Below are 21,440 nucleotides of genomic sequence, written 5' to 3'. Positions count from 1 at the left end.
AAAAATTAGCTTTTATAACCTAGCTCACATAACCACTTCTCCATCTTGGTCTCAACAGACAGGAGCACAGGGCCTTGACATCTGTTGCCATGACTCCTTGTCAATCTTTACCTAGCTATTTCCTATTTCTCCTTTAAAACTCAGCTCAGGCCTCATCTCTCTCAAAAGCTTTTCCTGTCAAGCTAACATGACTCAAGGGCTCTACCTTGCTTTTCCAAAACAAGCAATGCACAACACTATTAGGTATCTGCTTTGTTACAGGGAGATTTTCCAAGTCACATCTCTGCACTACACCGTGAGTGCTCCCAAGGCAGGCAAGGACTGAAGAGGTCTTAATCTCCAGATCACTAGCTTGGTGCTTGACACAGACTGAGAATCAGTACTGCTACCCAGGGTAACACATTATAAGTTCAGGGATTTCCCTGGTGGTCCAGTGGCTAAGACACACATTCCCAATGCAGGGAGTCCAGGTTCAGTCCCTGGCCAGGGAACTAGATCCCAGGGTTCACAACTAGAAGATCCTATATACTGCAACTAAGACCTGATGCAGTCAAAATAAATAAATACTTTAAAAAAAATAAAAGTTCAGATCCTATAGTAAAAATATCTATGAATTTAAATCTTTTCACCCAAACATATCAAAATTGCCTAATGTCTTTTTGTCTTTAACAAGGCTATATGTGTATATATATTCATACAACACTACTATAGGAATTTATTATTTATTAGAGAGAGTACTCCAATGGTGTGGCAGGGATGGGTTTTTCAAGCAAGTCAAGCAGTCCTGGGGACAGGCTATTGTTTCAAATATTGGGGATAATGGAACCCCCATGGAGGGGTGTTCTGGGGAAATGGAATAAGAGGTTATGTGGGAGGAGACAGCTTCAGACAGTTCCAATCACCAGAGAACATACTTGTTTTGGTAGAAAAAGATAACATCAACAAAATTTGCCCAATATCAATTTAAGTAAATACTTTCCCCTTAATTATTCAAGGCTCAAAACGTTCCTATTTTGTATTTGGAGTAGGGCAAACAATGTTCTAGATTGTTGTTGTTTAGTCACTTAGTTATGTCTGACTCTTTGTGACCCCATGGACTGTATCCCGCCAGGCTCTTCTGTCCATGGGATTTCTCAGGCAAGAACACTGGAGTGGGTTGCCATTTCCTCCTCCAGGGGATCTTCCTGACCCAGGGATCAAACCCATGTCTCCTGCGTTGGCAGGCGGATTCTTTACCACTGAGCCACCAGGGAAGCACAATGTTCTTAATGTCTCCCCATGTTTCTTTCTAAGAAAAACATTGCAGGCAGAAAGCAGAGTGTCTAAGGGACTTTAGGCCTAGCTTTAACATATCAGAAATCCAGACATTGCTCTGCTTTGTTCATTGTTTCACCTGAAGTGGTAGGACAGGGCAGGGAGAGGAAAGCCAAAGGGTAAAGATAAGTGAAAAAAGTTTTGGTTAAGAACACATAAACCATAGGAGGTGAAAGGGAGGTTCAAGAAGGAGGGGACATATGTATACCTATAGCTGATTCTTGTTGATATTTGGCAGAAACCAACACAATATTGTAAAGCAATTACCCTCCAATTAAAAGCAAGTAAATTTTAATTTTTTAAAAAAGAAAATATTTTTTAAAAAGAGCACATATACCTTAACTGAAAATCAGTCCCTCAGCATGAAGCTCTTCCTCACCCATAGCACGTACAGCTTAAGAATGGATGCCAGGTATACACGGAATCTAGAAAAATGGTACTGATGAACCTATTTGCAGGGCAGGGATAGAGATGCAGATATAGAGAACAGATTCATGAATACAGGGAGGGTAAGAGAGAGTGGGATGAATTGAGAGAGTAGCACTGACAAATATATACTACTATGTGTAAAATAGACAGCTAGCAGGAAGCTACTGTATAGCACAGGGAGCTCAGCTCAGGGCTCTGTGATGACCTAGAAGGGTGGGATGGGGGTGTGGGAGGGAGGGAGGCTCAAGAGAGAAGGGGACATATACATATATGTGTGTCTGATAACACTTTGTGTTAATAGAAACTAACACAACACTGTTGCAATTATACTCCAATAAAAAAAAGGAAAAAAAAAAAAGATTGGATGCAATGAGAGAAGAAAGTGGACCCTAGCAAGCCAGCCAGGCTCCCCTCACAGTATTCACTTATCCAAACAATAAACCTACAGTCAGTAGTGGAGCAGAAATGGGCAGAATGGTGGAATGGTTGTCCAGAAGCTCACCAAGGGAAAAATATCCCTGAGATCCCAACAAGTCCCAGATGTGTCCTCAACTAGAAAACTCCAGAAACATTGCTATGACCACCTGAGGCAAACAGCCTGGCCTACGTTTGGGAGGTTCACACATTTCCAGCCTTGGGAAAATCTAGGGCTGGGGGAGGCGGGCTATGATTCACCATCACGAATTGTTCTGCAGAGTCAAGACTCATAGAAAGTATTTATTATGACACTCTTCGTTATAGGTGAAGAAAAATAAAGGTTCCTAGACAAAGTCACAGAGGGGGTGGTGGGTTCGGTCAGCACCCCCCTCTTAACCACAGTGAAGCGGGGTTCCATTTCCCAGTCCAGGCTCCTTGGTGGTCTGGGGCGGGTTGGCAGGGAGACAGGCAGGGAGAAGCCGTCTATAGGAATCTGATCTACTCCAAAAAGCACCAGAATGGCACAGTAATTCTTTTTTTTTCCCTCTAAAGTAAAAATATGAAGTTTCACCATCACCCTTAAAAAAAAAAAAAAAGGACTTTCCCCAGCAGGCCGAGACCCTGGGTTTTATACAAACAGCCGGGAGCCGTGCATGTACTTGTTCAGGGACCACAGGTTGCTCTCGCCCCTGTTGGAGGTGCGCCTCTGGCACTGCTTGCAGCGCCGGTACTTCTCACACTGGTCCAGCAGGAAGAGCTTGTCGGAGGCCCTGCAGAGACGGAGGAAGAGCGGTCGTCAGCCAGCGCCCCCTGAGTCCTTGCTGCGTACCTCGCCTGAAAGCTGGACCCAGGACTGCGTGCAAGAGCAGCGCCGGGTCCCTGCCCTCCAGGAACTTCCGGTCCATCTGTGGTCCCCCGCGCTGCCACCTGCTGGTCACCCCAGGAAGGGCATCTCCCGTGTCTCCTTCCGGGTCAGTAACAGGCTCTGAGCGGTACCTTCCTGTCTGACCCCAAGTCCTCGCCCCTCACCCAATCTAAACCCTCAGAGGACACAAGACCCGCCCAGAGTCACACAGTCAGCGCCAATGGGAAAACTCCAGAGCTTTGGTATTTGCTGCTTGGCTCTGTGTGGGGCCTTAACCTGTCGAGCTTCCAGGAGACAGCTTTTGAGAGATCAAGTCATTGAGTTGCTGGTTATCAGCGAACAGTGAAGACGGGGAAGACTAGATTTCAGGGAAAAGACCCAGAGGGCCAGGAGCCTCTGAGAGGACGTGGAGACAAAGAGGACAAAAGCAGTTGGAAGCAGAGATGAAGGGATGGCAGTGGCTGCTTTTCCACTTAAGCCATTTTCCTCCATGATGTAGGACAGTCCCCATGGTGTTCCCCCCCTACCCTATCAAAATTCCTGTACAGGTGGGATTCTGTAAAAAAAAAAAAAAAAAAAAATCAATGATAATCCTCAAAGGAGAAAAAAGACGGCCTTGTCAATGAGCAGGGGAAACCTACCTGGCTTCCTTTGGGGATAGGAAGGAGTATCACAAGCTAACTGCATACAAAGTGAAAGTGAAAGTCTCTCAGTAGTGTCCAACTCTTTGCGACCCCATGGATCATACAGTCCCTGGAATTTTTCAGGCCATAATACTGCAGTGGTTCCCTTCTCCAGGGGATCTTCCCGATCCAGGAATCGAACCGGAGTCTTTTGCATTGCAGGTAGTACCAACTGAGCTATCAGGGAAGCCAACTGCATACACGTGAACCTTAATTTTGTTTTTACTTTGTTTTCTTTTTAACAACAACCAATTCCTCCTCCCTGTCTGCCGTCCACTTGAGTCCCTGCCCACAGTTTGGCCTGCGTCTTCAGGTGAAAGTTCCATTTTGCTGTGTCCGTGGAGAAGTCAGGCCATCCTGACTCAAGTATATGTTATGTCGCTATCCTTTATCGCAACATTAGCCAAGCCTTCTCCCAAAATCAAACTAAAATCTCCCTGACGCTAATCTCATTGCCTTTTACCTGCTTTTTCACAACATTAAGAAAATGGTTTAAAATATCCAATTTCCCTTTCTCTTCCTCTTCTCTAGGCCAAACAACTCCACTTCTTTGAAATCTGTTTTCCACATCATCCCTCATACTTTCATTGTCACAAAATATGGGTTCTGCCCATTAGAAAGATAGGTGAGGAATGCCTTAAAATCTAAAAAGTTACAGATCAAGATCCACTGTAACAATTTTTTATGATAAAACTTTGTTGATAATTAGCAATTGAATGTTACTTCGGTATTTTCAGGTTTTTGTAATGTTTGATTGTATAGACTCTGTTTCTTCAAGTTTTTAACATTCTATGAAATCGTACCTTACATGTGTAAAGCATTTTCATTTTTTAAAGTATAATGATTTTCAATCTCTTTATTTGATCCCCCAAATTCCTGTATTAGCCAAGCCAGGCAAATGTTTAATTTCCCCACCTTAGAAATAAGAAAAAATAAGGCAAAAAGTATTAGCTGCCTCTCCAAAGTTAGTGTTAATTCTTAAAAACATCTAGATTCCCTGACTCTAGATTGTAGATAGATAGCAGGGGAGAGTGAGCAGGAATATAATACATTTCAGGAAGGTGTTCTTGGCTGGGCATCTCACTTTTCTGATTGCCAGTGTACCACAACTCCTTGACTCTGTTCTTATGAAACCATTCCATAAGCCTAACATATGTTCAGGCAGAAACACTGTGTTCTTATTTCCAGCTAAATATTTCCAAAGAGAATTTCCACCCTCCTCCCCTCTCCCCAGGCCTCCCTAGCCTCCACAAAAAGAAAACAAACCTGTTACACAGAGGCAAAGATCAGGACAGAGATGGCAAACATATAGCATACAACATAGCAGTCTCCATCCCAGGCCACAGCAATATTTCCCACTGAACCCAGAATTCTTTCCTCCTCACTAAGCTCTCTAGGCAGTCAACGCTAGTAAACTGAAGTTGACACTTAAAACCTATCTGTCATCCCAGGATTAGCAGGAAGTAAACAAGATGCAGAGGGGATTGGCTTTGCAAATAAAACTTCAGGTGCAATCAGGTATTACCTCTCAAAAGCCTTCTCCTCCGAGTCTCGCTGCTTCTTCATGACAGCACTCCTTTCCCAATGGTCCTGTAAGCTTTGGTTGATTCTGTTCGCTCGCTCAAGCTCAGCATTTCTGTCTGCCAAGTGCCTAGAGAGAACACAACAGTCTGATTCCATTCGTAATACTGGGAAAGGCACCAGCCTTAGGATCCCCTTTCCTTTTATTCCAAGTTAAACAGAAAACGTCCTGGTTTTGTTCCCCACCCTTTGAAACAGAGTAATAAGAGACATGAACACTGTAAAAACATGGTGAGACTCCTGCAAATAATTTATGGATCTAAGGCCTTTCACCGTCAATCTGGGTTTAAATTAGTAGTATTAAAACCTCTTTCCAATTAAATTCAGCTTTTAAAGCCATCTACTTCCTTTGAGGCTGATTTTGCTGATCTGAAGATTCATCTCACATGGTTTCCCATACTTTGTTTCCTTTCAGTCTAGACTCAGCTGTCAGTAGCCGGCCCACCAGTTCTTCCCATAACTTTTACAAGACAATGTAGACAGGCATACAAATGAATGGTTAGAAAGGGAGGGAAACAAATGACTAGGCAAGAGAAAGTGAATGGAGAACATATCCAACATTGTGAAGAAGGTTTTAAAAAAAACTGTTTGATGAGGGTCACGTCATCAAAGAAATGACTGTAGTATAATATCTCCCTTCAAGTAGAGTGTTTCAGCATTCCCAATGTTATTTCTACCACTGATCTCCAAACACATACTCACGGCTGTTGTGAGTAGCCCTAAACTGGCCTCTATATAAATGTGTCTCTTTCTTGCCAAGCTAAAACTCTTACAGTCAGCGCTCATTAAATTCTGGAAGGGACTTCTCTGAATGTGACCATCGATTTAGCCTGCTGCTCTGAAGACTCTTGTGTTACAGGTAGCAACCACCACTAGGTGTCAGGACCCACTGATAAAAACCTGTCACATGCTTTGTGCTGGTTCACTTATTCTAAAATAGCACGGCCACATAATCCTCTAACAAGCATTGATTCAATAGCTATTGTGTGGTCATTATGGAGATTAAGTAGGATAATGTACAGAAAGTGCCAATTCCTATCACACAATGGGAGTTCAATGACTGAATGGTACCTATTATATACATTTTTTCATAACTTTTTTTATCTTTTCAGTTTTTTAAATTGCAGTAAAAAAATAAACCACATAAAATTGACTTTCTTAACCATTTCTAAACATACAGATATATGGTGTTAAGTGTATTCTCACTGTTCTGCAATCAGTGGGAATATATCTAACATATATAAAATACCTTTTTTCACCTTGCAAAATTGAAATTCTAAACCCATTAAACAACTCCCTATTTTTCCCTCCCCCAACCCCTGTCAACTATCCTTCTACTTTGTTTCCATGAATTAGACTACTCTAATTACTACTCTAATTACCTTATGTAAATGGAGTCATACAGTGTCCTTTTTTTGTGTGTGTGTGTGGCTGGTTTATTTCACTTAACATAATGTCCTCAAGGTTCATCCACATTGTTGCATGTGTCAGAACTTTCTTTTTAAGGTTGCATAATATTCCATGTATGTGTATGCCACACCTTATTTATCCATTCATCTGTGATTGGATATTTGGGTTGCTATTTCTTGGCTGTCATAAATAATGCTGCTATGAACATAAGTGTGCAAATATCTCTGAAAGTGTGTGCTTTCAAATCTTTTGGTTATATACACAGAAGTAGGATTATGGAATCATACAGTTCCAGAAAAACATCTATTTCTGCTTTAGTGACTGTGCCAACAAAAGCCTTTGACTGTGTGGATCACAATAAACTGTGGAAAATTCTGAAAGAGATGGGAATACCAGACCACTTGACCTGCCTCTTGAGAGATCTGTATGCAGGTCAGGAAGCAACAGTTAGAACTGGACATGGAACAACAGACTGCTTCCAAGTAGGAAAAGGAGTAGGTCAAGGCTGTATATTGTCACCCTACTTATTTAACTTATAAGCAGAGTACATCATGAGAAACACTGGGCTGGATGAAGCACAAGCTGGAATTAAGATTGCTGGGAGAAATATCAATAACCTCAGATATGCAGATGACACCACCCTTATGGCAGAAAGGGAAGAAGAACTAAAGAGCCTCTTGATGAAAGTGAAAGAGGAGAGTGAAAAAGTTCGTTTAAAGCTAAATATTCAGAAAACAAAGATCATAGCATCTGGTCCCATCACTTCATGGCAAATAGATGGAGAAACAGTGGAAACAGTGGCAGACTTTATTTTTGGGGGCTCCAAAATCACTGCAGATGGTGACTGCAGCCATGAAATTAAAAGACGCTTACTCCTTGGAATACAAGTTATGACCAACCTAGACAGCATGTTAAAAAGCAGAGACATTACTTTGCCAACAAAGGTCCGTCTAGTCAAGGCTATGGTTTTTCCAGTAGTCATGTATGGATCTGAGAGCTGGACTATAAAGAAAGCTGAGCACCGAAGAACTGATGCTTTTGAACTGTGGTGTTGGAGAAGACTCTTGAGAGTCCCTTGGACTGCAAGGAGATCCAGCCAGTCCATCCTACAGGAAATCAGTCCTGAATATTCATTGGAAGGACTGATGCTAAAGCTGAAACTCCAATACTTTGACCACCTGATACAAAGAGATGACTCATTTGAAAAGACCCTGATGCTGGTAAAGGTTGAGGGCAGGAGGAGAAGGGGATGACAGAGGATGAGATGGCTGGATGGCATCACCGACTCAATGGACATGAGTTTGAATAAACTCCGGGAGTTGGTGATGGACAGGGAGGCCTGGCATGCTTCACTCCATGGGGTGGCAAAGAGTCAGACACGACTGAGCCACTAAACTGAACTGAACTGAACAATGATTCTAATTGTTTTTGAGAAACCACCACTGTTTGCCATAGTGGTTGTACCAATTTATATTCCCCCTAACAGCAACACCACTTTTAGGAATTTATCCAATAGAAACAAAACCACCAGTATAAAGATATATAAGAAAAGTGTTTAATGAGGAATTGGTGTAATAGCAAAATACCTGGAAATAAAGTGAATGTTCATCAATGGTGCAAAGTTAAACTATATAAGGCATATTATATATTATAGATAGTATGCTGTTATTAAAGTAAAATGAATTTTATATATATATACTGACCTAAATACAAATTAATGGCATATTATTAGGTTAAAGAAAGTTTGGGTTGTAGAGTAATATATAAGATCTCACACACCTCATTTTCATTTGCAAAACGGAAGGACAAATATATATGTGTACATTTTTAATATGTTTGTAAAAGAAATAGGAAAAAGTGTAGAAGGCTAATCTTAACACAGACTACTTGGTAGGAGAGATTATTAACCTTTTAAAAAAATCTCTGCACTCATTGATAATTTTAGTGAGCATAAATTGTTATATTTTTAAAAACAAAAACAGGAAAGTTTAAATAAAAAAATGTAAAGCAAGTAAAATTACATCAGCAGACATCTTTGGATCACACGGACTAAATCATTTCTCTCTGAAAGAAAGTGGCCTTCTATTTGCCACAGGAAGACCTAAATTCACATCTTGAGATGGACTGAAGGTGGGCCAGTTGGAAAAGAAAAGAGAAGTAAGAGAGACTGGAATAAGCAGTAAAAGATACAGAAACAGAAGACAAGGACCTGGCCCATACAGAAAAGGAAGTTTATGATCAGAGCTCTAACAAAAGAGATGACCAAGTAAAGACCACAGTTCATGTTTGCTCAGAGCTCTGATTGCCAGAATGTTCTCACCTTCAGCACCCTGCACCAGCAAACATCAGCACAGCTTACTATAAGCACAGTTCTCTGCAGAAGGGGTTTAGTGGAGGTTGAGAAAGGATCTGAGTTTCATATCTTTGTGTCCTCTTAAGCAGGACAGCACATTTTTTACTCACATACGGACATTGCTGGGGTGGACAACTCTTTTCAGACATTGTCCTGTACCGGGAAAGAAAACTATGGAAAGTTAACTTGAGGGAGAAGTAGGATCAAGAAAGTTTGTTTGTGACTTTGTTGCTATTGTTTAGTCTCTAAGTTGTGCCTGATTCTTTGTGACTCCCTGGGACTGTAGCCCACCAAGCTCCTCTGTCCATGGGATTTCCCAGGCCAAAATACTGGAGTGGGTAGCCCATTGCCTTCTCCAGGGGATCTTTCTGACCCAGGGATCGAACCCGTGTCTCCTGCATTGGCTGGTGGATTCTGCACCACTGAGCCTCCTGGGAAACCTCAACCAAGTAATACATAGTTCTAAATGGACATCCTTCTTAACCAAACCTGCAGGACCTGGATGTCACCTGTGAACTTAGCTGCCCAATGGAATCACCAGAAAGCTTTTAAAACTATGGAATGCTAAGTACTTCAATTAAAAAAAAATTTTGGAGATTAAAGAGTGTTTTTAAAACTCTACAGTAAGAAAGCAAACAACACAAAATAGTAAATACAGCAAATAAATAATGTGATAAGAACGGGTATGAGATTCGAACAGATACTTCTCCAAACTTCCAGTTACCAAAAGGGAAATGGAGTAGGAGACGGATAAATTAGGAGTTTGGGATTAACAGGTACAAACTACTACATATAAAATAGAAAAGCAGGAAGAGAACTATAGTCAGCATCTGACAATAAGCCATAATGGAGAAGAGTATGAAAAAGATAATGCATTTGGAATTCATTATTGGTTATCTTACATCATTTTATATATATGTATATATGCTTATAGAAACATGTATACATAATATTCCTTTTAAATGGGTCTGTTATTAATTTAAAAGCTTCTGTCCATAGGTTGAATTGTAGGGACGAAAGAAGACAAAGCATATAGTAAGCGTAGAACAGTATTTTGCGCATGGTAACTCTTCAGTGTGTTCAGTGTCATGATGGCTTCTCTGGGGGGCAGGAGAGGAGGAGGAGGAGGAAAGGGCCGGGGTCTCACTCTGTGTGTGTCCTCTGAAGCATTAGCAAATCCCGCTTTTGGTCCACCAGCTGATGCAGGATGGCCCTCCTCTTGTGGTTAGCAGCTGCCTCCATCTGATGCTTCATGTAATTCTGGTCTCTCTTTCGCTTTTCCACCATCATCTCACTCTCATTCTTACCAAAGATGGGCTTAGAAGAGTCTGGCTCAAACACGGGCAGCTGAGGGCATCTATTCTTTATCTGAGGCAGGGACACACAGAATGCAGATTATAGTTAAACCAGCGACTAGACGTCAGGCACAAGGCCTTGGCATAGCAAAAACCAGCACCTGGGCGGGAGGAACAAGGGCCTCAAAAAACACCAAATGGATAACACAGAAGGGCATTCATAACATTACAGGATTCACACGTATTTTTAGAATGCTATTGAAACACTGCACGCCTTTTTAGGGGAGGGTGGGGATTCCAGCTTTTCTATTTTTTCCCTATTACACAAAACAAAGTAGGAAGGATAATAAAGGAAGAAAACTGCAAAAGTAGTTAATTGGTAGAACACACACACACATCTGGATAGGAGGAGAAGCTTATTTACAACAAGGAAACACATGTAAATTACAGTAGTTTGCAGTGTATATGGGAAACATTAAAAAAGTTAAACGTGCTACATGGACATCACTTTTTTTACAGCAATATTAAAGGGGAGAGAACACTTATTTGGAGACAGATATACCCACAAGGTCCAGGTTTTATAGCATCAGTACAATAAATGCACAAAACTGCATTACAGCTAGTTAATCAGTTTAAGAATTGTTCCCCAAATATGTCACGTTTCCAGCCTGGCGGTTCATTCCTACAGATTTCAACTACTCCATTTGTGGGGACCAAAAGCAGCCAGAAACACCACACAACTTTAAAGTAATAATTGTCCCCTTACCTGCGCATCCAGAGCTCTCTTGTAACACTGTGTTTCTTCCATCTTATCTTTTATATATTTGGCTCTTTGCGCAGCAAGTCTGGCAGTTACAAATAAAGGAAGATGAGGGCACAGTTTGTTACAGAGTCTTTTGTAACACAGATTAACATCAGCAACACGTGTTTAATAAATATTAATAGGAATAAGAACCTGGTAAACAAAAAGTGATATATTTTTCCTTCCAGGAACTTTAAGAAAGAAAAGAGTAATCCAAATCCACAGGCTAGTAGACTAGGACAGCTGCTGCTGTTGCTAAGTCACTTCAGTCGTGTCCGACTCTTTGCGACCCCATGGACTGTAGCCCACAAGGTTCCTCTGACCATGGGATTCTCCAGGCAAGAACACTGGAGTGAGTTGCCATTTCCTCCTCCAGGGGATCTTTCCAACCCAGGGATCAAACCCAGGTCTCCTGCATCGCAGGCGGATTCCTCATCACGGAGCCACTGGGAAAGCCCGCAGACAAGGACAGACAGGTAGGGAACAAGCAGCTGACCAACCATATTTTCCAAATGCACTGCCAGCAAGTCAAGCACCCCTTCTCCCCCCATGCTTAAAAAAATCTAGATAGGAAAGCAGAAAATGTCTGTAACACAATAAAATCACAGGATTCCTTTTTCAGAGTGATATTCCTATTGTAACACACATCTGTTTTATGCTCCCTCCACAGGATCTGTAAAGTGAATATAACAAAACATATGCATTTTATAGAAAACAGCTTTTTGGCCACAGAATCTAGCTGCTTATTTGTTTTGGAGGTCTCTCTCTGACCCCAGCAGCCTCCTTAATTTCTCTCCAGTAGCAGAAGTGTATCCCCTCTAGCATGTTTGAACTCTATGGCCCTGGCCCTAACCTAGGTCTCTGATAGCCCATGCAGGACCAACGAGATTCTTTCCTAAAAATTTGGAATTGAGATTGAAATTCATCCAAGTGTCAACTGGAATACAGACACTGTCAACTAAGGAGCTGTGGATATTAGCAGATGGAAGCATTTTTTATAAGGATTTTAGACCCTGGTTTCAGCCCTCCTGGGTGTCCCATACATTTCAGCCATTGGGTTCCACAGGACCCCCCTTCTTAGTTATAATAAAATTCAGCTTTGCCTTGAGGTCATCTGGGAATAACGGAACAAAGCCTGCTCAAGACAAGTCCTTTCCACCATCCACAAGGATTAGTAACCATAAAACAGTTCAAAATGGGGACTTCCCTGATGGTCTAGTGATTAAGAACCTGCCTTCCAACGCAGAGGACGCAGGTTGGATCCCTGGTCAGGGAAGTAAGATCCTCAAATGCCATGGGGCAGCTAAGGCTGCAGCTACTGAGTCTACAGGCCCTAGAGCCTGCACGCCACAGCTAGAGAGAAGCCCACAAACCACAACAAAGACCTGATGCAGCCAAATTAATAAAATTTAAAAATAATATCTCGCTTAAAATACAAAATGATACTCTGTGATCAAAATGATTATAAGCAGTCATCATTACTATAATGATAGTTATCATAATGCTGGCTTTTTCACATTTCTAGTGAAGGGTTACACCATGGTCCCAGCTGCTGGCTGGGTTAACGTGCACAGCTGTACTAACAGGACCACCAGCAATGATTCGGTCCTACAGGGGAAGAAGTGTCCCATGAACATTCCAAACCCGTCTTTTCAGAGACTCACTCCTCTGTGAGCTGCACTTGTTCCAGGCGGTCCATCAGCTCTCTGTTTTGCCTTTGCTTTATGTCCTTTTCCCGTCTCTGATCCATTTGTCTCAGGAGACTTTGGGAATACTCCTCTTGCTTAAAAGCATTAATCTCAGGACTGAGTGGCCGTTTATCAAACAGGAAGGATTTCTAGAATGAAAGAGAAGCAAGTCGTTTGTTCTAGAATCAAAAAGCATCAAAGAAAGTGAAAGTGAAGCCGCATGGACTGTAGCCTACCAGGCTCCTCCATTCATGGGAATTTCCAGGCAAGAGTACTGGAGTGGGCTGCCATTTCCTTCTCCAAAAAGCATCAAAGAACAAAGGTAATCATTTGGAAGACTAAAGTCAACCAGAAAACATTAAGTTATCATATTTGCCCAGTCTTCAACATGGCAAATAGCTAGTGATCCACAAATTAATACGAGCACACTTAAGGATGCATCTAAATAGTACTGACCACAGCCTCATAACTGAGAGGGAGATGAAAAAGGACTTCAAGGAGTAGGTCCTCCACTAGTACTTACACATTCGTACTGAAAGAAGGAGGAATTCTGAGTGAGTGCAGAAGCATCAGCAGGAATGCAAGGGGGTGGAAGAAGAAGAATATAGCACCTACTTGGGCCTGGCTGCTCTCAACACGGGGAACCCAGCTATGGCCAAGAACAGAGACCAACAGAGAGCCTCACTCTCACTGATCCCACATGCTGGTGCAGGAGACAGCCAGTCAACAAGCAACAACACACAGGGAATTTAAGATATTAATGTGTGCTATGAGGGCTTCCTTGTGGCTCGATGGGAAAGAATCCACCTGCCAATGCATAAGACACAGGTTCCATCCCTGGGTCAGGAAGATTCTCCTGGAGAAGGAAATGGCATTCCACTCCAGTCTTCTTGCCTGGGGAATCCCATGGACGGAGGAGCCTGGTGGGCTTACAGTCCTTGGGGCTGTAAAAGAGTTGGACATGACTTAGTGACTGAACAGCAACAAGGTGCTATGAGGTCTTCTTTATCATAGCAAGTAACTGGATGGGAACGGGGTTAACGTTATTAGGGAAGGCTTTTATTAAGGTGGGACTGGGTCACCTCCACTGCAAACATCAGGGACCCATACAGAAGGAACAGAAAGTGCAAAGACAGTAGATGAAAACAAGCAGAAAGAAGATCTATGTGGCTGAGGCATAGTGAGCAGGGGGAGAACACGGCAGCTGGGCTCAGAGAGAGAGGTGGGCCAAACCAGGGGGATGTGAGAGGTCAAGGTCAGGTGTTTAGACTTATTTTAATTCAGCGGAAGGCCATTAGAGGCTCTATTTGGAGAATGATCTGTTCTGGTGACCAGTTTTAAAAGATCACTTTGGCTTCTATGTGGAGACTAGATTGTAGGAAGGCAGGCAGCGAGCCTAACTAGGAAAGCATCCCAAAAGTTGGGCCTTCTAGAAATGTGGCTTGGGCTAGGGTCGGGTACCGTTGAAGGTGAAGAGATGCTGTATACATTTTGGAGGTGAAGGCAAGTGGGCTTGAAGATGGCTGGATGAGGGGCAACGGAGGAGAAGGGATCTGGGATCACTTTAGGTAAGGGTTCGTGCAACTGTCTGGCTGGTGATGCCACTTGCTAAAATGGGAAGCCTGGGAGAAGAACAGGTTGAGAAGGGGAATCGAAACTTCTGTTTTGATCTTTTTCACTTTAAGTATCTACAGTTATAACAAAGAGGAGATTCAAATTGGGCAGTGATAAACATATAATCTGAACCTTAAATCTACCTAAGAGGAGAGAGAGATCGGGCCTACAGCTCAAAAGCATGATGCTCTCTCTTCCTCACTCTCTGCTGCTCCTGACCAGAAGGTTTTGCCTCCATTCACTCCTTGACCTAACTCCTGTATGCCAGGAAGTCTTCCCAGATCTCTGGTCTGAGTTAAGTGACTCCCCTCTCTGCCCTGTTCAAAGATTTATCATAGCATTTAGTTTATCACACTCTTGTCTCTTTAAATGTTTCCCCCATTATCCTGAAACGTCTTTAGAGAGGGACTTTGTCTTATTCTTCATCTTTGTATTCTTAGCTACTAGTACAGTGGCCAGCACAAAATAATTCAATGAAACATTTGATGTTAAATAAAATCTATTTTATTAGGTGTATATCCAGAACGTCACATTACCTAGATAGTGAGGTAAAAAGAAGCAAGAACAAGCAGAAATAAAGGTAGGTACATCATGATTGAAAACAATTAATGGCAAGGCAGGTGGCTCACCTCCATCTGAAGCTGGACTTCTCAAACTTATTGTTTAGTCTTTCAGCCATGTCCAACTCTTTTGCGAACCCATGGACTGTAGCCCACCAGGCTCCTCTGTCCATAGAATTCTCCAGGCAAGAATACTGGAGTGGGTTGCCATGCCCTCCTCCAGGGGATCTTCCAAACCCACAGGTTGAACCTGCATCTCTTACATTGGGCAGGCAGACTCTTTACCACTGAGCCACCTGCAAAGCCCCTCTCAAACTTAAGGAAGCTACAAATCACCTAAATATCTTATTGAAATGTAGATTCTCATTCTGTGAGGTGTGAGGTGGCACCCTAGATTCTGTATTTCCAGCAGGCTCCCAGGAGATATTTGTTCTCTGTTTAGATCATCTGATCCTGGGGCAGGAATTTAATACACTGTCTCCTAACCCCACCTCTCCCAGGTCCCAGCTGAGAACTACCATTCTTGACAAGCACCACAGTGACCAACAACAGGAGCTGTATTGTGAACGTGAACGTGTGGAGACAGACTCTGGACCACTCCTGCCTTAGAAGGACACTTCAACCTCGCTCAGCCTTACCACCTTTTAAAAATGGCACAACATGCAATGTGAGTAGACCCAAATGCTCACAACTAGGGCAGGTGTCAACAACAGAAGCTTTGAAAAGATTCTTACATAAAATTCAGGTTTCTCATTCTTGTGGATTCTTATAGCTTCAGCAACTCCAAGATTATAGGCGGCATTCTTTTGATTCTGTTCTCTACTAGCCAGACTTCTCATCTTTGAAAAAAAAAAAATCATTACATGTTGAAATAGAGTCTTTAAAAATTTAATTCTACTACATTAAAATAACCCAACTAAGGTAGAAACCTGCCTTTGGGAGGTAATGGTACTTTCTGATGTGTTTACTTTTTTTTTTTAAGTGGGCTTTTGTTTCCCATTCTTGGACTCGAGGCACCACTTCTACAGGGCTCGTGAGGAGGAAGGAAGACTTCAGGAATGGTTCCCTATGATAGCACAAGAAGGCAGCAGGGCCGGTTATTGAAAAGTTGAGAAATCAGGATAGAGCACAGGTGAAGATGCCATTCCATCTTAACTCAAGATAGGCCACGAATCTGAAGGGAAAAGACTTGCCTGGGGTTATATTTTATGATAAATCAAAAATAAAGCCATATACATCCAGGAATTCCACCTTTAAAACTCAGTCCTTAGGGGGAGGGAAAAAATCAGTAGCACGTGCAAACACCAACTACATGGATATTCATCCCGGGGTTGTTTACTATTAGTGAAAACTTGGACATAACCTAAGTTCGAATTCAGCAGTAGGTAAATGATTAAATACACTACCGTCAAGCTACACGTTGGAGCTTTTTAAATGGCGTTTGATAATCGTGTTCCCCTGCCCCATGTTAAACACTCCTTAACCCAGGTGCAGAAGTACCTGCTCTTTGAAGATAGTCTCTTGGTCTTTCAACACTAGATACTCCTGGATGAGTCGCTCATCTTCCATCTCTCTCCTCCTCCTCTCCTCGGTATAGTACAGTGGGAAATTTCGCTGTGCTCGTTGCAAGCATATATAACACATTTCCTATAACATTGAGTTTTAGGGCAAATTGATTTTTACCTTTTACTTATTTTGCTTTGCATTTCCTTCCCAAGCTCTCCAAAGGCTAAGGGTATCAAGAAGTAGTCTTCATAAAAGGATGTATTCATGATATTATCCAAATGGGATTTTTCAGAGAGGGCCCTGCAAATATTCCAGACGATTTATTCAACTCTTACTTGAACAGATGTGTTTAAAGCAACTGAAAATTAGAGATTTCCCAGACCTATTTCTGTTAACTAGTAGATTTTGACTAGTAGATAGGTTTATCACAGTCCCATTATAGGTCCTGTGTACTTGAGCTACACCCATGTATTAAAGAAAGAGCAACTCCTCGAATTCTCTTTGAGAAGCAGAAGTCAGAAGGAGATTCTGTCTGGGCTGTTTCTTTGAAGACACTGTACCTGTCCTGCCCTATGATGGTCCTTGCAAGAAGTGCCTGGAGAAATTTTAGGCTTCATTTCATGATCATTTTTCAGTCCACCTGGAGACAATACACTATAAAAACAATGCAACATTAATTAACATTAATATAGCCTGACATCAATTATAATCAATGATGAATGATAATTTTAGAAACAAGTATAAATATAAGAGGGCTTCTGAAGTGGCACTAGTGGTAAAGAACTCGCCTACCAATACAGGAGACATGAGAGATGCAGCTTCAATCCCTGGGATGGGAAGATCTCCTGGAGTAGGCATGGCAACCCATTCCAGTGACCTTGCCTGGAGAATCCCATGGACAGAGGAGTCTGGTGGTCTACAGTCCCTAGGGTTGCAAAGAGTCAGACGTGACTGAAGTGACTAAGCATGCATGCACACATAAATATAAGAAAATAAAAAATATCTCAGCAGTTTTCTTTAGAGTATCTACATGTATAGAGACTAAAAACCTAACCTTTACATCAGATAAATTCGGGTTCAAAACTCAGCTTTCTTTATTAGAAGTTGACTGGCATTAGACAAACTGGATAATTGTACAAAGTCTCAGTTACCAGTTCAGTGAAATTGGGATAAAACTTACTCATTCTTCAAAAATTTACTGAGTGTTTACTAGGTGTACTGCTCTCAGCATGGGAGAGGCAATGAAGAACAAAATACACACACAAAAAAAGCTCTGTCCTCACGGAATTAACATGCTGATGGGAGTAGACAGTCAATAAACAAGATGAATGAATTATATAGTCTGTTTGATGGTGATAAATACCATGCAATGCTGGAGGAATGGAGTCATAAATACAACGGCCAGGGACGTTCTCACCAGATGGTGATAAATACCTTGCAATGCTGGAGGAAAGGAATCATGAATACAATGGCCAGGGAAGTTCTCACCAGAAAGGTGACATTTGAGCAACTTGAAGGCAGTAAAAGAATAATAATAATCAGATATCTGATGGAAAAGAATCTAGTTGAGCAAATGAGTGCTAAGGACTTGAAGTGGGAGCATGTCTGTGTTCAGTGTGGCTGAAGGAAGTAAGAGAGAGAGATCAGAGATCAGGCAAGACATTGAAGGCCATGGTAATGACTTTAGCTTTCACCCTAGGTGAGAATGGGAGCCATTGAAGAATGAAGAGGGAGCCACTGAGAATGCAGCCATTGAATGGGAGCCATATCCAGTATTAGCAAAGCTACAGAGAACACAGCAGTTCTTCTTATTTCTGTTACTAGGAAGATAATTTTTGGTATCATCTACCTGAGGGTAACTGGTGCATAGTGCATGCATGCTAAGTCACTTCAGCTGTGTCCGACTCTTTGCGGCCCCATGAACTATACTCCACCAGGCTCCTCTGTCCATGGGATTCTCCAGGCAAGAATATTGGAGCAGGTTGCCATGGGCTCCTCCAGAGGATCTTCCCGACCCAGGGATCCAACCCACATCTCTTATGTCTCCTGCTTTGGCTGGTGGGTCCTTTAAAACTAGCAACACTCTGGAAGCCCTGAAGATGATTGGTAATGCATATCAAAAACATGAAAAATGGACTCATCACTTATCTCTGAAATTTCACTTTAAAGCTTCTTTCCTATAGGATATGCAGGTGTATGCAAAGAATTATGTGATTATATTTGTTTCAACATTTATAAAAAACTAAAAATCATCTATGTATATAGGAGATTTGTTAAACAAAAGGTTTAATAAATGAGATGAGCAATCATTTGTTCATGTTTTAGAAAATTTATAGCCATAGGGAAATTTTCACCACTTAAATTGTTAAGTATAGCAAAGGTTCATATGATATAATCTCAGTTTTCTTTAAAATGTATGTACATGTTTCAAGTATAAATACATGTCCATGTTATAATATATATGCATTGAAATGAAGGATATACACCCATAACATTACAGAAAACTTCTTCTGTTTGGTGGGGTTATGGGTGATTGTTTTTGTCTCTCTTGCTTTCCTCATTTCTTCCAAAATTTCTTTGACAAATGCATATTACTTTATTAATCAGCACAGAAAACAAAAACAAACAAGAAAAGAAACATTGGTTGTTTGGTCAACTTCTATAGGAAAACTTTACTAGGAATCACTAATAATTAGTAATCAGAATCCCAAAGGAAATCAACCCTGAATATTCACTGGAAGGACTGATGCTGAAGCTGAAGCTCCAACAGTTTGGCCATCTGATGCGAAGAATTGACTCATTAGAAAAGAGCCTGATGCTGGGAAAAATTGAAGGTAGGAGGAGAAGGGAACGACAAAGGATGAGATGGTTGGATGGCATCACTGACTCAATGGACATGAGTTTGAGCAAGCTCTGGGAGTTGGTGAAGGACAGGGAAGCCTGGTGTGCTGCAGCCCACGGGGTCACAAAGAGTCACACAAACTTAGTGACTGAACAACAACAAAGCCAAGTTTGGCAAAAATGCTTTCCAATTTGATCTAAACATGAACCTGTGTCATATTATAATATCCACACACAGAAAACAAGAGAGGTTTTCCCAAATTCATGAGGGAAGTTAGATGTTTTCTCCTCTGTGCTGTTTTGTTTCCACCTCCATGGTAGCATTTATCCTACTGAATCATAATTTATTATTCTGGTTTTCCCACAGGTTGTGAGTGCTGGTCATCGTTACCACCTTCATCACTTGATCACCTTCATACACCTGGCATGCAGGTGTATGCTAGATGCTAGAATGTAGCATCAGGAATAGTGGATGAAGGAATGAATGAAAAAGTGAATGCTTATTTAAAATTCCCTACATCAAGACAGGGTGTGAAAATATATTTAGTAAAATGCAACAGAAAAAAATACCCAGTGCATTACCTTTCAGGGTTCATATTCTTCCCACCACTCCCATTCTGCTCCAGTTTATTTGGCATACTGACATTTGTCCCTTTGGCAGGAGAGACAGCTGGTCTATCTTGAGCTGTCTTGGGTGATAAAACCTCTGTAGAATGAATGAAAGTGAGTTTCCTTTCAACACTAAATCAGTGGTTTGTACGTAACACAGATTTTAAAAACTCATCATTTTACTTGGGAAATTTTTCACATAAAATACACTTTCTCATTTTAAATGATTGTCCCTTGCCCTAGTGTGGTTAAAATATCTATTTTGCTGTATACTTATTGCATGTAAAGGCTCTGGTTGGGCACTTTAAAAAATACAAGAGGCAAGCCTCTGCCCTTGAAGATCTTTCAATAAATATCATTGGAGAGGAAAAATAAGATACTAACAGAAAACACGAGAGCTCACATTTGGGGGGGTCTTTCCACCTGCCAAAAATACGAAGTTTTTTACACACATTATATATAAGTAGCAACTCAGGACAAGGATGCAGAATATCTGGATCTTGGATAAATGGTGCCATCTTTAACAGTCTGACAGAGGAGATGAAGGGAGCCAGCTCAGAACCCACTGATGAGAGAAGTATCCATGGAGAAAGTGAGATGTGAAAGGGCTACTAAGAGAAATAGAGACACGGACATAAAGAACAAACATCCAGACACCAAGGGGGAAAGGGTGAGGGGTGGAAGGCGCTGGAAGACTGGGGCTGACATACCCCAATACTACTACACCATGATACTATACTATGTACTACATACTACTGACACTATGTATAAAATAGATCCCGAATGAGGACAGACTGAATAGAACTGGGAACTCTACGTGATGCAATCACCGCAGAGACCTGAACGGAAAGAAGTCCAAGCAAGAGGGGACATATGCACAGATACAGCGAAGGCACTGTGCTCTTGGGCAGAAACTAACACCACACTGTAAGGGAACTGCACTCCAGTGAGAACTAATTCAAAAAGAAAAAGAAAAAAGGCTGATAAGAGGAGAGTAGGATTGGGATAGACTGTAAGAAAAGGAAGGGAATTCCAGGCAGGAGAAGAGTGAACAAAAGCTGGAAGTCAAGGAAGAGCAGGGCATGTTAGGAGAATATGAACAGACAGTTTAACTCTAGAAAGAGTCCATAGGAAACTGACAAGTGAAGCTAAAGAGTGAAAGCGTGTATCAGGCTAAAAGCTGATGCGTAATCCTGTAGGCCGCATGTCACAAAACCAACATTCACAAGCCAACATTTACCCATTGATAAATGTTCTGTTTGGCCTAGTTAGTATTTTTTTTTTTTTGAATGTCAATTAGTAGTGAACACTGGACTCAGTGGGAGAAGGCGAGGGTGGGATGATTTGAGAGAATAGCATTGAGACAAATACATTACCACATGTGAAAGAGATGACCAGTGCAAGTTCGATGCATGAAGCAGGGTACTCAAAGCCGGTGTTCTGTGACAACCCAGAGGGGTGGGGTGGGGAGGG

The 21,440-nt window shown here is 41.7% G+C and overlaps 1 protein-coding gene across 2 annotated transcripts in view; it reads right to left on the bottom strand.

Annotated features, from left to right (window-relative positions):
* Window positions 1-2,680: 2,680 nt before the first annotated feature.
* The window catches only part of CCDC81 (coiled-coil domain containing 81), a 38,568-nt gene continuing 19,808 nt past the window's right edge, over window positions 2,681-21,440 (bottom strand). For both annotated transcript variants that reach the window (XM_061158528.1, XM_061158529.1), the window contains 9 exons: window positions 19,941-20,064; window positions 17,078-17,171; window positions 16,512-16,658; window positions 15,746-15,850; window positions 12,814-12,986; window positions 11,114-11,192; window positions 10,200-10,420; window positions 5,234-5,359; window positions 2,681-2,930 (listed from right to left, as the gene is read on the bottom strand). In XM_061158528.1, the coding sequence (XP_061014511.1) occupies window positions 2,789-2,930; window positions 5,234-5,359; window positions 10,200-10,420; window positions 11,114-11,192; window positions 12,814-12,986; window positions 15,746-15,850; window positions 16,512-16,658; window positions 17,078-17,171; window positions 19,941-20,064 (1,211 nt within the window). In that variant the 3' untranslated portion in view covers window positions 2,681-2,788. The remainder of the gene's footprint in view (window positions 2,931-5,233; window positions 5,360-10,199; window positions 10,421-11,113; window positions 11,193-12,813; window positions 12,987-15,745; window positions 15,851-16,511; window positions 16,659-17,077; window positions 17,172-19,940; window positions 20,065-21,440) is intronic.

The sequence above is a fragment of the Dama dama genome, chromosome 2 (genome assembly GCF_033118175.1).
Source record: "Dama dama isolate Ldn47 chromosome 2, ASM3311817v1, whole genome shotgun sequence".
Taxonomy (NCBI): domain Eukaryota; kingdom Metazoa; phylum Chordata; class Mammalia; order Artiodactyla; family Cervidae; genus Dama; species Dama dama.
The sequence above is the reverse complement of the archived record's forward strand: the minus strand, read 5'-3'. Positions and strand labels throughout refer to the sequence as shown.